Below are 12,986 nucleotides of genomic sequence, written 5' to 3' on the forward strand. Positions count from 1 at the left end.
TTTTCCCTCCAAACTGGAAAAAAGAGACTCTTGTTTGCTTACTCAGTTGTTGGTGTTTCTGTTTTCCTAGTAGAGCAGGATGAAATGTGGAATTAAAAAGAAAAATTGATGGGGAGAAGGTGGGGGAAGGCAAAGTAACTTGCAAAATATGTTAGGAATAGGACAAAGGGGTAAGTCATATTTCATTTTTCAGGTGTCTGGGAAGCTGGCCTTAGAGTATTAATGGTTCTTCATGCTTAATGCCTAAAATCTGGGCTCCTGCTAAGCATTGTGGTTGTACTGTAACCCTCTACTGGGTCCAGAGATAATTTTCTGTAGCTCTGGCCAAGCTAGGCCAGATCAAGAAGACAGCAAATGGTATTGTGTGCCTGCTGAGAGCAACACAGAGAATTCTGTTGCAGAATTCCACAGAAGTAGGAATTCCAGTAAAAAATGCTGGTTATCTGTTTGCAAAATCTGAGATGAATGGGCTAATATGTATTATTTTAGTTATGGAATTGGGTGTTTTAGAAGTTGATGTGGTTCTGCTCTGTTCACAATGCAAGCTGACTGAAAGTTGTATGGTGATGGTTAGCACAGCATCAAATGCAAAGTAATGGAACTTGCTGAGGAACAGGTATGTTAGACTAAACTTTTATGTGGCCAGGTAAGTTTTTGTGATTTTTCCACCAGTTTGCAAGGATTCATAGATAATATTTAATTGAAAAAAATATTATGAAGGTATTTGTAATGAAGTGGGACAGCAATATTTTTTTTTCCCTATGAAAAATTATGGTGCCTTGTGGAGGTTTGCTTGGCAGTTCAGTTATTTTATAGTAGAACAATATTATTTTCGTAATGGTTCTTTTTAAAGTGAGGAAAATTTATCTTGAAATGAAAAAGTCAGTTTCTGAAAATACTGGCTGAACCTTAGTTTTGAGATCTGAAAATGTCTCTTGTTAATATTAAAAGTGAAGCTTGTGCTTAAGCTTGTGCTTGTGTTAATAGTTGGCTTTCCTACTGGAGACAAGGCTTTTTCATCATAAGTGAGTCTGCGAAATAATTCTTGAATGTGATTTCAACCACGTGTAAAAGAGCAGAACGTCTCAAATACGGTGTGTTTCTAAACAAGTTCCGTGTTAATCAGTGGCTCGGTAAAGAGAAGAGCTCCAGTTCAGTGTCCTTGCTTGAAAGAGAGGTTGCACCCTAAGTTCAGCTCTTTTGAGTCTCTGGAGGCAGTTTCTGTGCATGCCCTTGGCCGACTGTTAGACTTCAAGTACCTTGAGCAGACCAAAACACATTTGTCTGAAGCAGTGTATTTATGAGTTGTTGATGCTAAACTTACTACTTAAGCATTAAAACTACTTCTAAATTGAAAGATTTAAATGGGTGAAGATTTTTTTTTATGATGTCATTGAAAAGATATTTGTTTGTTGTAAACAGTAGCCAGTTTTGATGAATCCTTTCTCTTTTCAGATTGGGATACTGCAACTTTAAGTAATGAATCACTCCTAGATACTGTCTCCAGATTTGTTCTTGCAGCTCTTCTGAAACATACAAGTTTACTTAGTCAAGCTTGTGGTGAGAGCAGGCAAGTAACTTAAAGCTGCTTTTAAAAGTTCAACTTCAATTTTTAAAAGAAAGTTTGTATGATTTTTTTCCAGTTTGGGTCTCTTTTTTTGTAGGTACCAGCCTGGCAAAGCCTTGGCAGAAGTATACCGTTGTGTATATAAAGTTCGGAGTCGCTTGCTTGCCTGCAAGAACATGGAACTTATTCAGACTAGATCATCATCAAGAGACAGATGGGTAAGACTATAAATCTCTTTTCAGTTCTTCAGGCTTTACTGTGTATTAAAAAAATTTTACATAATGTTAGTTTCATATATGTTGTTGGTATTTTTGTTCTACCTTGTTGAAAAATTTCAGGAGTTTTCAAATGAAAATGGGCAATGTATAATTAGGAGTCCATTAAGCTGTAGTACATGTGGTATTAAATCAATTGAAGAAAATGATTGATTGACAATATTTGCATAGCCTGAAGCTTAGCTTTACCTGTAAACATAGCACTAGTATGCTGTAGTATAGAAGCCTACAACTTAGATATAGATTGCTTAGCTGTGGCCTGGTCAACACAGCTTAGTCTGGCTGCCATTCCTGAACCCAGCTGAGTTATCTGGGCCTCTGATCTCTGTCCCTCTCCGTACCTCTCTCTTACCTTGCCCTGCCTTACTCACCCCTTTTTCCTTCCTCTGTGGCCAGATTCTCTCCTTAGCCTTAACATTACTTTAAGGCTTCTTGTCCTTGTCAGCCCTACATGAATGTTAGACGCGATAGAACTGGGCCTGAAACTAGCATGACGGCAACTTCTGAATCATTTTATTAAGCCAGGTCAGAATTGATGATGGAATTGTTCATTGAATTACGCAGGGTTGGGGACTGTTAGGCATTACAAGGTAGTCCTTAAAGTAGGATTAGGGTTTCTCTGATAGGATTTTTAATTGCTGTTTACAATCTACAAGTGGGATATTTTTAATCAAGAAAATTCTCATGTGACATCAGGGTTATGAGCCTTTTTAGCTATATTGTAAAGCACTAGTGATGCTTTTTAAAATTGTGTAGGTCTGTTTCCTCCTTTTAATTAATATTAAGGGGATATGTGTCTTTGCCCCTTCCTTTCTCATGGTCTAACATATCTGCAAGAGATTCAGCACTTCTGAAAGCATTGGGTGTAGTGTGTGTACACGGGACAGTATGCATACGTTAAGCTTGGTGGTTCTCTGGCTTACCAAGCACACACAGGGTGGTCATTTCCTAAACATGTAATAAATCTGTTGCTTCATGGTCATGTTATAGCTGTTGTGTATGCTCACAGTTAGGTGCTGTGTACTGCGTGTGTGCAGTAAGTTCTGTTACTCCCGGAAATCCTTAAGCTTATTGTGCAGATGCAATACAGCAAATCTAAATGTATGCAGTAGATTTGTTGCTTCAGGGCGATTTTAGATTTAATACTATTGGGAAAAAATAGCTGGTTTGCATTTGCATAGTATATACAGGCTTAATGATAGAATGACAAGAGCAAATAAGAGGTGCCAGAAAAATGGTGACCATGATCTGTGCTACCAAGACCTTCTGTTTTTTTTTGAAAGGAAAACTGCCAGGAGAGAGCAGATGAATTATGCTGGTGGAATGTGTATATCCCAAGATTTGTAGGATTAATTACCTTCTAAAGTATTCTAAAACCTCTAATGTAACTGTATGTTTTCTATTTAAAGCTTTGCTGCCTTCAGATTGTCTAAAGCCATTTCTTGCATTGGAAAATTGTCTGTTAGGTAGTAAGTATTTTGGTGGTCACCACTTACATCCTCAAATTGAAGGAAAGCATCAACCCAAATATATCCACTCAATCAAAAAGATTTTTTAAATTCAAATTCTAAGACTATTATTCTTCTTGTGCACCTCATGCTAATCTTTGATTTTGGGGTGTGCATCTGTTTAATTTCATTGAAATAAAAGGGAGGAAAAGAACTGCAAGTTCAGGACTGTTAAGAATAAAAATGGGAACATATTAGGTATCGCTTTAAGTAACAAAATCTTGTCCATCGAAGTAAGTTTTATCACATCCATGTCCTTTTTAAAGGGAGAAAATTTTATGAGACAACAGCATGTTGTTGCTGAAGGGTCAAAGTTTGACAATAGAGCCTAAGTAAGCAGTACAAGGAGTCATTTTTCTGCAAATAATCTAAGTAACAGCTATTAAAGGAAAACTAAATTTTCCAACTTATGTATTTAAAGCTTTGAATGTAAACAGCTGTCTTTGTTGTGTATTTCACACAATATCAACAGTATCTTTTTGATAGGGAAAAAAACTTATTAAATACCTATGTCCTTTTATGTTCATCTTTTATTTTGGTAAGAATTAATTTCACTGAATATATATATTTTTTTTTAATCAAGATGTTAGATAACCAAGAGTCTGCTGATGTTGATACTCAAGAACATTCTTTTACTCGTACAATTGATGAAGAAGCGGAAATGGAGGAGCAGGCAGAACGCGACAGAGAAGAAGGACACCCAGAACAAGAAGATGAAGAGGAGGAAAGAGAACATGAAGTTATGACAGCTGGTAGTAAGTACTAGTTGTGTGTGTCAATAATGTAATGTGCTTTGGAAGGACAATATGTTTTTCTCTCTGAGGTAAAATGGAGAAATTATTTAAAAGATTATGAAAGATTTGTCTGCATAAACTGTGAGAAGTTTATTTTTATAAAATGGTGTAGTGCTTTTATTGGGTCAGAAAAGTCTTTTGATACAAAGGGAATTGAATACTAAGCAAGTGGACTGCCTTTATGGGCAATTCTCAGGGCATCTGACATGTACCAACACTTCTTATATGCACTGTCTACAAGACTAATAGGTTTCATGTTGTTTTCTCTAAACTTCTATTCAATAGATCTCTTGAGTTTTCATCAGTATTTATGTGTAGAATTTTTGCTGGGTTTGTATGTTTTATTCTTGTATGTAATAAGCTTTGAAGGGTAATGTTATTCTGAAGTTTGGAAACAAAACTGCTGTTGATAACAGTGGGCTGACTGAGTTGGAATTCACTTGTATCTTTGAATATCTCTTCTTGAATCTATTAAAAACATGGAGGTTTTATTCAAAGTTTGGTATTTGTAACACTATCTGCAATACTTTCTCATGGGTTTTCTAAAAAAACTTGTTTAATTCTTCAGAAGATAGCTTGAAAAAGGTAGACTTTGCAGACTTGCTGTACTGATTTGAGCTTGTAATGAGGCTCAATGGGGTAGTTAATCCTTAATTTTTCCAGTTTTAGTGAAGCAACATACAGTCACGGTTGTTTTTTCTGTTGTTACCCTGGTGTTCAAAAGACGGATATCATGTTAGCCTTTGAAAGTTACTGTAGAATGTATGTAGCTTAAAAAATAAAAATTGCCTTGAAATATTTTCCATAGATACATAATTTTTTATGCTTTTCCAAATATTGTTCCTCCTGATACTGTTAGAATGTTTCTCTTTTTCCAGCCTGTGCTGTCATTGCTATTTTGCTGACAGTGTTTATATTCCCTGTTAGGACTCCCATATTCCTGTTTGGGATCTTACAAACCAAATGTATGTTACACCTTTAGTTTCTATATGATGTGTCATTACATCCACAATGCAGTAGGCTTTCCTGGAAGTGTACTGTAGAGTTGAAGTGCACATTCATGAGATGATGTATGTTTCTAGAAGGTGTACACATGTTACCTGTTCAGTAGATGCAATATGCTTTTCCTGCTTGGTATGCAGTCACCCTGGGCAAATGCTCAGTGTTCTCAAATTCTATCTGGGCAGGGTTTCTGGGTACATTAAGGGAAATGTATCCAGAAATACCCAGACAGACAATGGTGTTATGTGCACAAATAAGTAGGAAGATGGTAACTCTTTTACTGGAGATCCTAAGGGAAGCTGATCCTGACATGCAGAGTTCAGTTTGTGTCCTTGATGCCTTGCTGCTTCTAACTATTAATATCAATGAAGGAAGTGTTTGGGTTTATCTTTCCCTTTCCAAAGGGGAACTGAATCTTTAAAATTAAAATGATGAAGTCAAGAGAGCTTTAGGTCTTTGGACAGAGAAGATGTGGTCTCTCACACAGCTTCTTTAGAAGAATCTAAGACAAAAGCAGAATTAAGCAAAGTGAAGGCTAAGAATTTTGATAGGATCTTCATTGTACTGACCAAAGCTAATAAAAGCCTGAAACTGTTTCAGTATTGAATTACAGATATGCTGGTGTCTGGAATACAGATTTACAGAAGCATTACTTCTGCTAAAAGGCAAACATGAAATAATATCTTTCTCTTTGATGCTATCCAAACAGGAGTTAGGTTGCATTAAGACACTGAAAGACTGTTTAGTGTTCTGTCAGATTGCATTGTCTTCTTCATTTTAAACTTAACATTGTGTAAATGCTTTATTTAACCTGTTTGCATGACTTCTTTTATAGCTTTGTATCATTATTGTATGCTTTTACTGTTGGAAAAATATTCGTTGTTCTTTGTAGTGGGGCAGTTTTTGGCCCAAGATGCAGATGAATATTTCGTTCTATGTAGCTTTGTCTAGAAGTTAAGACCTTCTTTTTGTGTTGCATGTTACAGAAATATTTCAATGTTTCCTATCAGCCCGTGAAGTAGCTCGCAGTCGGGATCGAGATAGGATGAACGCTGGGACAGGGACTAGACTTGATGATCCACCTCCTCAGTCTCAGCAGGAACGAAGAATCAGCACTGATCTGACAGAAGGTCAAGATGTGTATACTGCTGCATGCAACTCTGTGATCCACAGATGTGCCTTGTTGATCTTAGGAGTAAGCCCTGTTATCGAGGAGCTCCAGAAACGAAGGGAGGATGGACAGTTACAGCAACCTCCCTCTACTACTCCTGAGGGGATTGGACTCATGACAAGGTGGGGTTTGCTGACTGCTTAGAGTAGTTAACTGTTCTCTGCTTCCTTTATAATTGATTAAATAACCTCAGTTTTCTTCTGAGGATTGTTAGAATTTTTTTTAAAAGAAGGTTTTGCCTAGAGCAATGTTACATTTTTGTTGAGAATGGTGATTTTTCTCAATTTTCTTTGTCCACATTAACTAAACCTTAATAAGAGTTTTATTCTGTGTGGACCATATTTACTTTTCAAAGTTGGGCTTAGTGATAAATAGTAATGAAGTCCAGATCATCAGGTGTACAGATAATCTGAGGTAATCGGAAAGAGTCTTTATTTTTCCTAAGATTTGTTTATGTGTTTGGATTTTTTATTACCATGTTTGTATTTTCTTGAACTTTGCCAATGTCCTATATAGTAGTGTCCAAAAAACATTTGTAGGATATGTTTAAAAGCAAAACTTTCAAAGCCTGTTATGAAAAAAGTGTCATTCATGATTGAATTTTGTAAATATTCCTAACATACTGGTGTGTGCAAGACACTGTTGTTAGGTATAGGAGAATAACAAAATAAAGCTAGACAGCTCATTGAATTGGAGAAGTGTATAATTTAAATAGTATAAGTACTACATAATGTATTTTAATTTTCATAACTTGAGATATTCTTGGTAACACAGTTTTATTCTAAACTCGACCCGTTTGAACTTTTATTCTAGGGATCGTTGTGTATTAGAATGTAACACAGTAATTGTGTAGCTGGTGCTACTGGTGAACTCCTGAGTCTACTTAAGCATCTAGTGTACAGAAACTCTACTCTGATATTTTAAATGAAGATATTGATGGGGAGTTCAGAGGGAGATTATATATATTCAGTACCCTTTTATTCTTTTTGCCTCTTTTTGGAAATCTAGTCCCTAAAGCATGGGTGGCTGCCTCTGTCGTTGTCAAAGTGGCTTTCATCTCCAGCATATCAACTTTAGGATGCATTTTATGGGTGGGTTTTTAATAAGTTCAGTGCTTTTTCACCCACTTACTCTGTCTCTGTTTTCTTGTCCTCTCAGCTCAGAAGTGTTTCTGTATACTGTATGTAATACTTACCAAGGCACTTGAATGATCAGTCATTTGAGGTTGCCGTTTGTTCAGTTGACCAATAAGGGTGTTAAAAAGTAACAAAGTTTACTAATACCCTTTATAAGCATAATAATTGAAGCCATCAGACCACTTTTTTCCTCTTTGATGTGGTCTTGTGATGTTCTGTGATAGTCTGCTCCCAAATAAAACTGTGGTACCTGCTAAATTTGACTAACAAGTCTTACTTTTGCCTAATATCAGTATTTTAATTCTTTCTCTGTGTGTGTGCACATCCATGTGTGTGCACCTGAAGCAGGAGTGAAAGTCTTACTGCAGAAAGTCGCTCAATCCATGCAAACTCAAACTACAGACTGATTAAGTCAAGAAGTGAATCTGACTTATCTCAGCCAGAATCAGATGAGGAAGGTTATTCACTGGTAAGTAAACTAGCCTTATGTATTTAGAGATTGTCAATATAATATTTAGGTGGGAAGTACATCCTAAACATTTGTTTAGTGCTGTGTTTCAGTATAGAGATCTCTTCTAATAACCACCATTGTTAAGAGAAAGTAATGGTGGTAAAAAAAAAATTATTGTAGCTGTTAATTTTCTCACTTTTATGCGTGAGGGATGCATTTTAAATACTCAAATATTATGCACTACATACGTTCACCTAAGGAAATGAGGCTTTTATTAATCTCTTAATCTAGAGTGGAAGACGAAATGTTGATTTGGATTTGGCATCATCACACAGAAAGAGGGGTAAGTTTTATTGTTTACCTAGTGAATATTGACCTGATAAATATATTAGTATTTCTTAAGTTAAAATGTGTTTGCAATTAAATGCAGTACATAATGGCAAACAGGATGTTAAAACTGAGTATTTAAAAATAACATTTAAAATAGTTACTACCTACTGTTTGTTGTGCTAAGTTCTGTTGCTTTGTGGCTTGGTTATAGTATTTCCTAGGTTATAACTATTTATTCTAGTTTCTAGAATTGCGATGCTCTTTAGAAACAAGTGAGGATTTCTGTGAGGTCGAATGAATTAGGAACTTTCATTCTGTCTTCACCTGTGTGACTTCAGGAAGAAAAAATTGGCAGAGAAGTTCAGTATCAAGTAGAACACTCTATTCTTGTGCTAACAATGAACTTTTACCATAAAATGTGCTTGAATGTGGAGAACTCATACCAGAAAATACTGCTTCAATTTTTGCATCCTCTCAACACCAGCACACCTACAGAACCAAGCAACCACTTCTTCTATTACTCCAATATAAATCAAATTTTTAGCTTTTGTACTGCTTTTTGTTGCTGCTTCATTCTGGGGAATCTCAATGAGCTCCTTCACAGAAGGTAGTGGAGAGAGCAAAGGATGTTTGTTTACACAGAGACCAAAAAGTCCCAGCACTCTGGATGAAAGTCCCAGCACTCTGGATGTTGCAGAGTCTCTGCTAAAATCAGGACTTAAAGTCTGTTGTATCTGTAAAGGTCTTGGGAAGACATTAACAGGAATTGGCTTGGGTTATTATATGCTTTAATTACAGAAGCTTTTTAATACTGTTAGGTAACAGTAGTTCTAGTTTAATAGCCTTCATCGTTAAGCAGAGTACTGAGAGGTTGCTTGCTTTCTAAAGTCTTTTGGAATTGTAAAGCAAGCTATCAGTGGCAAGACTCATTACACTTCAATTTGTAAATAATGTGGAAAGGAATTCCTTGTACATGGATAATCAGTTGAACCAATTGAGCAAGTAAAGAAATTTACTAGAGCTGTTCGTACTGTGACAGCAGGATGTATGTTGGCATTCTCAGTGTTAGAAGATCTGATAGCATCTGTCAGCACTCTGATCAGCAGTGTATTCTTTGAAGCCACCATTTTTAGCTTTGCCATTAATCTGGCACAAACTCTGTACTCGCTTTCCTCTACATCCTAAAAGTAATCCAGGAAATCATCTTGGGTTAGATCTGAGATACGGTATATCTTAGGGATTATGGTTCCTGAACTGTGGTTAGACTGATGAGGTTGTTTTGGTCATGGGCTCCAGGAAATAAGGAATAATGAAAGAATAGACTTTATCAACCAACCAGTCTATAGAAGCTTTTTATTACAGAAGAAGGTTCTGCACCAGTTGTGTAGAACTGAGGAGAAATAGGGGTGAAGTGCACACTGAAATGCTAGAGATACTGCAGTTCCTATCAAGGATGTTTTGACTGGTAAAACCCCTTCAGTTTCATCTCTGTTCTTGTGATAAGCTGTGACTAATAAAGGGGACATTTATGTTCACTGATGCCTCAGCTTGAAGAATAGGAGAAACCTAAATTCTTACAGTATATTTGCATTATGCTGTGCTCCATCCTTAGCTGCTGGCAGAAGAGATTAAGGAGTTCCATCAGAATGAGCTATCTGCATTTGAATTTGCTACATTTGTTAAGAATTGAAGGATTAGAAAAAGCCTGATTTCCTGTTTATGGGAAGTAAACTGCTGTAGAAGATATGACCTACAGAAGACTACAGCATTGTTCTGCAAGTTATTATCCAGCTGGATTTTTAAGTTCTACCAAAGTCAGATTCCCCTGAAGCAACCATAAGACATTTAGTGAGAAACAAGCAGCATATTTTCATTTGTTAGGGGTTTTTTTGAGATGTTCTTTCCATATTCATGTTTGTACCTTGTGCTCCTAGGAACTTCAGATATGATCTGCTTTTGAGTGGAAGATGTGGAAGGTTTTATGTCCCTCTAAATGAGGAGAAGGAGAGGAAGGAAACATGTATGCCGTATAGATGCTAGAGAAGATGTCTATTTTGAGTGCAGAGGATAGTTCTGTGTTACAACAGAAGCATATGTGGGAAACACTTCTCGAGTTGCAATTAACATAAAGCCTCCTGTTTTTTCTTGTCTCTATTTCTGTAAAACAGCAGTAACCATTGTTGCTTTAAGGGACTTACAGCTGAACTTTTCAAATTTTTGTTGGATTGAATGTAGAGTTGACAATGTTAGGTGGAAAAGAACAAGTGGAGTCTTACAGAGGAACCATAGGAACCACTTCTCATTTCTTTCAGTTGAAGTTTATTATTAAAAAAATTCAATCATATTTCCTCTACATGTGGTTTTTAGAATAGTATCTTACTGCAGTTTGTAGCAGTGCCTTGAAAATATTTGTTCTTTCAAGTGTGTCTCCGTAAACTGTGTGAAGGAAGTTGACAAGCAGAGCTAATTGGAAAGCAAGGTTTTTTCCTGAAGAAATTTCCTTCTATCAGCATTGTTTTTTTCCTGTAGGCTGTGCTATTTTGGAGACTTAAAAGGGAATTTTCACTAAAAAAATTCACTTGATATATGGGCAAGAGGTTCCTCCCATCTCTTCTTAATAAGTTTACTAAAATCTAACCACGCTCCTTGTTACAGAACCGTGGCCACACATGTTGTTTTCATGATGTTTTGTAGGGTTAATTTATCCCAACTATACTCTATGCAGAGTATTTGATCCTTGCAAAGTTGTCAAAATAATGTAGTGTGTACAGGGTATCGGTGAGTGTTCTTTTGTAACAGGAAAGAGAGTAATTCCCTCTGGAGTGGACTGACTTATTTTAGAACTTCGGTCTATTGAATGAAGCAAATTGTTACTCAAAATTCAGATCACATTTCCTTAATAATTGAATCTCTGGTTGTAGTCTGGTTTTTATGGTATGAAAGCTGTTCCTATTCATAAATTGAAATATAGAAAACTAGCTGTAGAAAAACTACTATAAGTTGTTCCTATGGTCTTGCAGATGAATATGGAAGGAAAGCATTCTCTTCTTACTCAGTTAATGTTTTAGCTACTCAGTCCAATCTTTAATTGCCTTCTTCCTTTATTTATCCTATCTGTTCAGAAATATGACAGCGGTATTCCTACTTCAGCCTGAGGATCCTTTGAGTAACTTGTTCCTTGCTATTATTTAGTTATTTCTGAATTAGTAAACTTTTTCAGCACTGCCATAAGGGGTGATGAGCACATTATTATTTTCCCCTATTATCTAAGCCCTTTGGGGTTTTTTTTGTTGCTTAGATTAATCTTTTTCAATTTTGCAAATCCAGAGAGTATGCCTCAAAATGTTGTACCTGTCCTGTACAGTACCTGCAGGATACTGTACACTGCATCAGATATTTAACAGTAAAGAATGCATATTTATCAGTGCATTCATAAACATACTTACAGACAGATAAATGAGAGTCCTCCAGTCTTGGGTTTTCTTACTTCACATAAATATTATTTCAGTGAATTTCAGCATGCTTGTGTGTTCTGTAGTACTTTACTAACATAATTGGGCAACTCTGAAAAAAGCAACAACTTAAATGAAATCCAAATTAAATTGAAATAATTTTGTGTACCTGTAATAATATGAGTTCTGCATTTTGAAATTGAAAGGTTGCATTTGAGTAAGGGATGTAAACGTGTCGGTGTATGCATATAACTGTGTTTAAGGGGGTATTTTTTTTTTTTTCCCCTGAAAAGAAGGTGGAGAATTTCGAAAGTCTGTTACGTAGGCTATACTAATTCAAAACAAGAGTAAATATTTTTTCCCCAAGCTTTGCTGCTTGATATATTGTTGTATTGATTGATATGAGACTGATCATTTAAGTCAGAATAATCTGAGGAAGAGATTTTATGAATATGTTACTTTCTGTTTCAAATGTCTGCTTTTGTCTTCTGATTCTTGTGTGGTGTAGTGTATTTACTCCTTTTTGGCCAGTTGAGCCCCAGAAAAAAGAAGAGCTTCAAGCAAGTAACTGATGGCATGTTTATTTTTTTTGTCTCTATAGCTTCCCTACATATTTTATGTTTTATGAAGTGTGTATTGCAGCTGTGCCACATTCATTTAGAAAACTCATTATTACAAGCTGGCTTATAAGGACAAGTAAACTTTTTTTTTTTTTCTGTAAGCTTAAAGTTTATTCTTATGTGCAACTCTATTCATGTGATTGTGGAGGCTTATGGAATTGCTAAGCTGCAGTCAATTCTGTGTAATTGATATTACACAGAATCAAGCTAAGCTCTAATATACAAGCATACTTTTGATTCTTCTATTGATATTTAACGTCTTCAAGGAAAAAAAATAACTTTGTTTTAGATTTGTGTGCCCTAAATCTTAAATGTTTTTAATTCTGAAATATACTACTTTGACTTCTGACATCTTTGTTTTTAAACTCTATACTTTTAGCTATAACTTCTCTTGTTTTACATTTAATCTGTATCTCATAATTGTTGGACTTTTCTCCTAATTTGAAACAATTTTAAATTGTTCTTACATTCAAACATCCTTGCATTTAATACTAAAATGATTAGCTAGGACCTCATCTTTTTTCAAGTATGAAATAGGTTTTTATTAATATATGGTGGGGTTTTTTCTCATAAGATTTGTTGACTATCAAAACTAAATTTTCTTCTGATGTTCTGTTAGTCCTTGAAAGGTCTCCTAAAGCTTATGATATAAGACATCGGAATTGCTTTTTGTTTCTTTA

The 12,986-nt window shown here is 35.7% G+C and overlaps 1 protein-coding gene across 13 annotated transcripts in view; it reads left to right on the forward strand.

Annotated features, from left to right (window-relative positions):
- HERC1 (HECT and RLD domain containing E3 ubiquitin protein ligase family member 1) overlaps positions 1 to 12,986 on the forward strand; it is a 107,557-nt gene that overhangs the window by 41,355 nt on the left and 53,216 nt on the right. For 10 of the 13 annotated variants that reach the window (XM_075505764.1, XM_075505763.1, XM_075505765.1 and 7 more), the window contains exons 20-25: positions 1,456 to 1,570; positions 1,665 to 1,785; positions 3,934 to 4,105; positions 6,133 to 6,439; positions 7,799 to 7,922; positions 8,196 to 8,247. In XM_075505764.1, coding sequence (XP_075361879.1) covers positions 1,456 to 1,570; positions 1,665 to 1,785; positions 3,934 to 4,105; positions 6,133 to 6,439; positions 7,799 to 7,922; positions 8,196 to 8,247 — 891 coding nt within the window. The remainder of the gene's footprint in view (positions 1 to 1,455; positions 1,571 to 1,664; positions 1,786 to 3,933; positions 4,106 to 6,132; positions 6,440 to 7,798; positions 7,923 to 8,195; positions 8,248 to 12,986) is intronic. The other 3 variants (XM_075505766.1, XM_075505774.1, XM_075505771.1) reach the window with 2 other exon arrangements.

The sequence above is a fragment of the Mycteria americana genome, chromosome 6, assembly GCF_035582795.1.
Source record: "Mycteria americana isolate JAX WOST 10 ecotype Jacksonville Zoo and Gardens chromosome 6, USCA_MyAme_1.0, whole genome shotgun sequence".
NCBI classification, from domain to species: Eukaryota; Metazoa; Chordata; class Aves; order Ciconiiformes; family Ciconiidae; genus Mycteria; species Mycteria americana.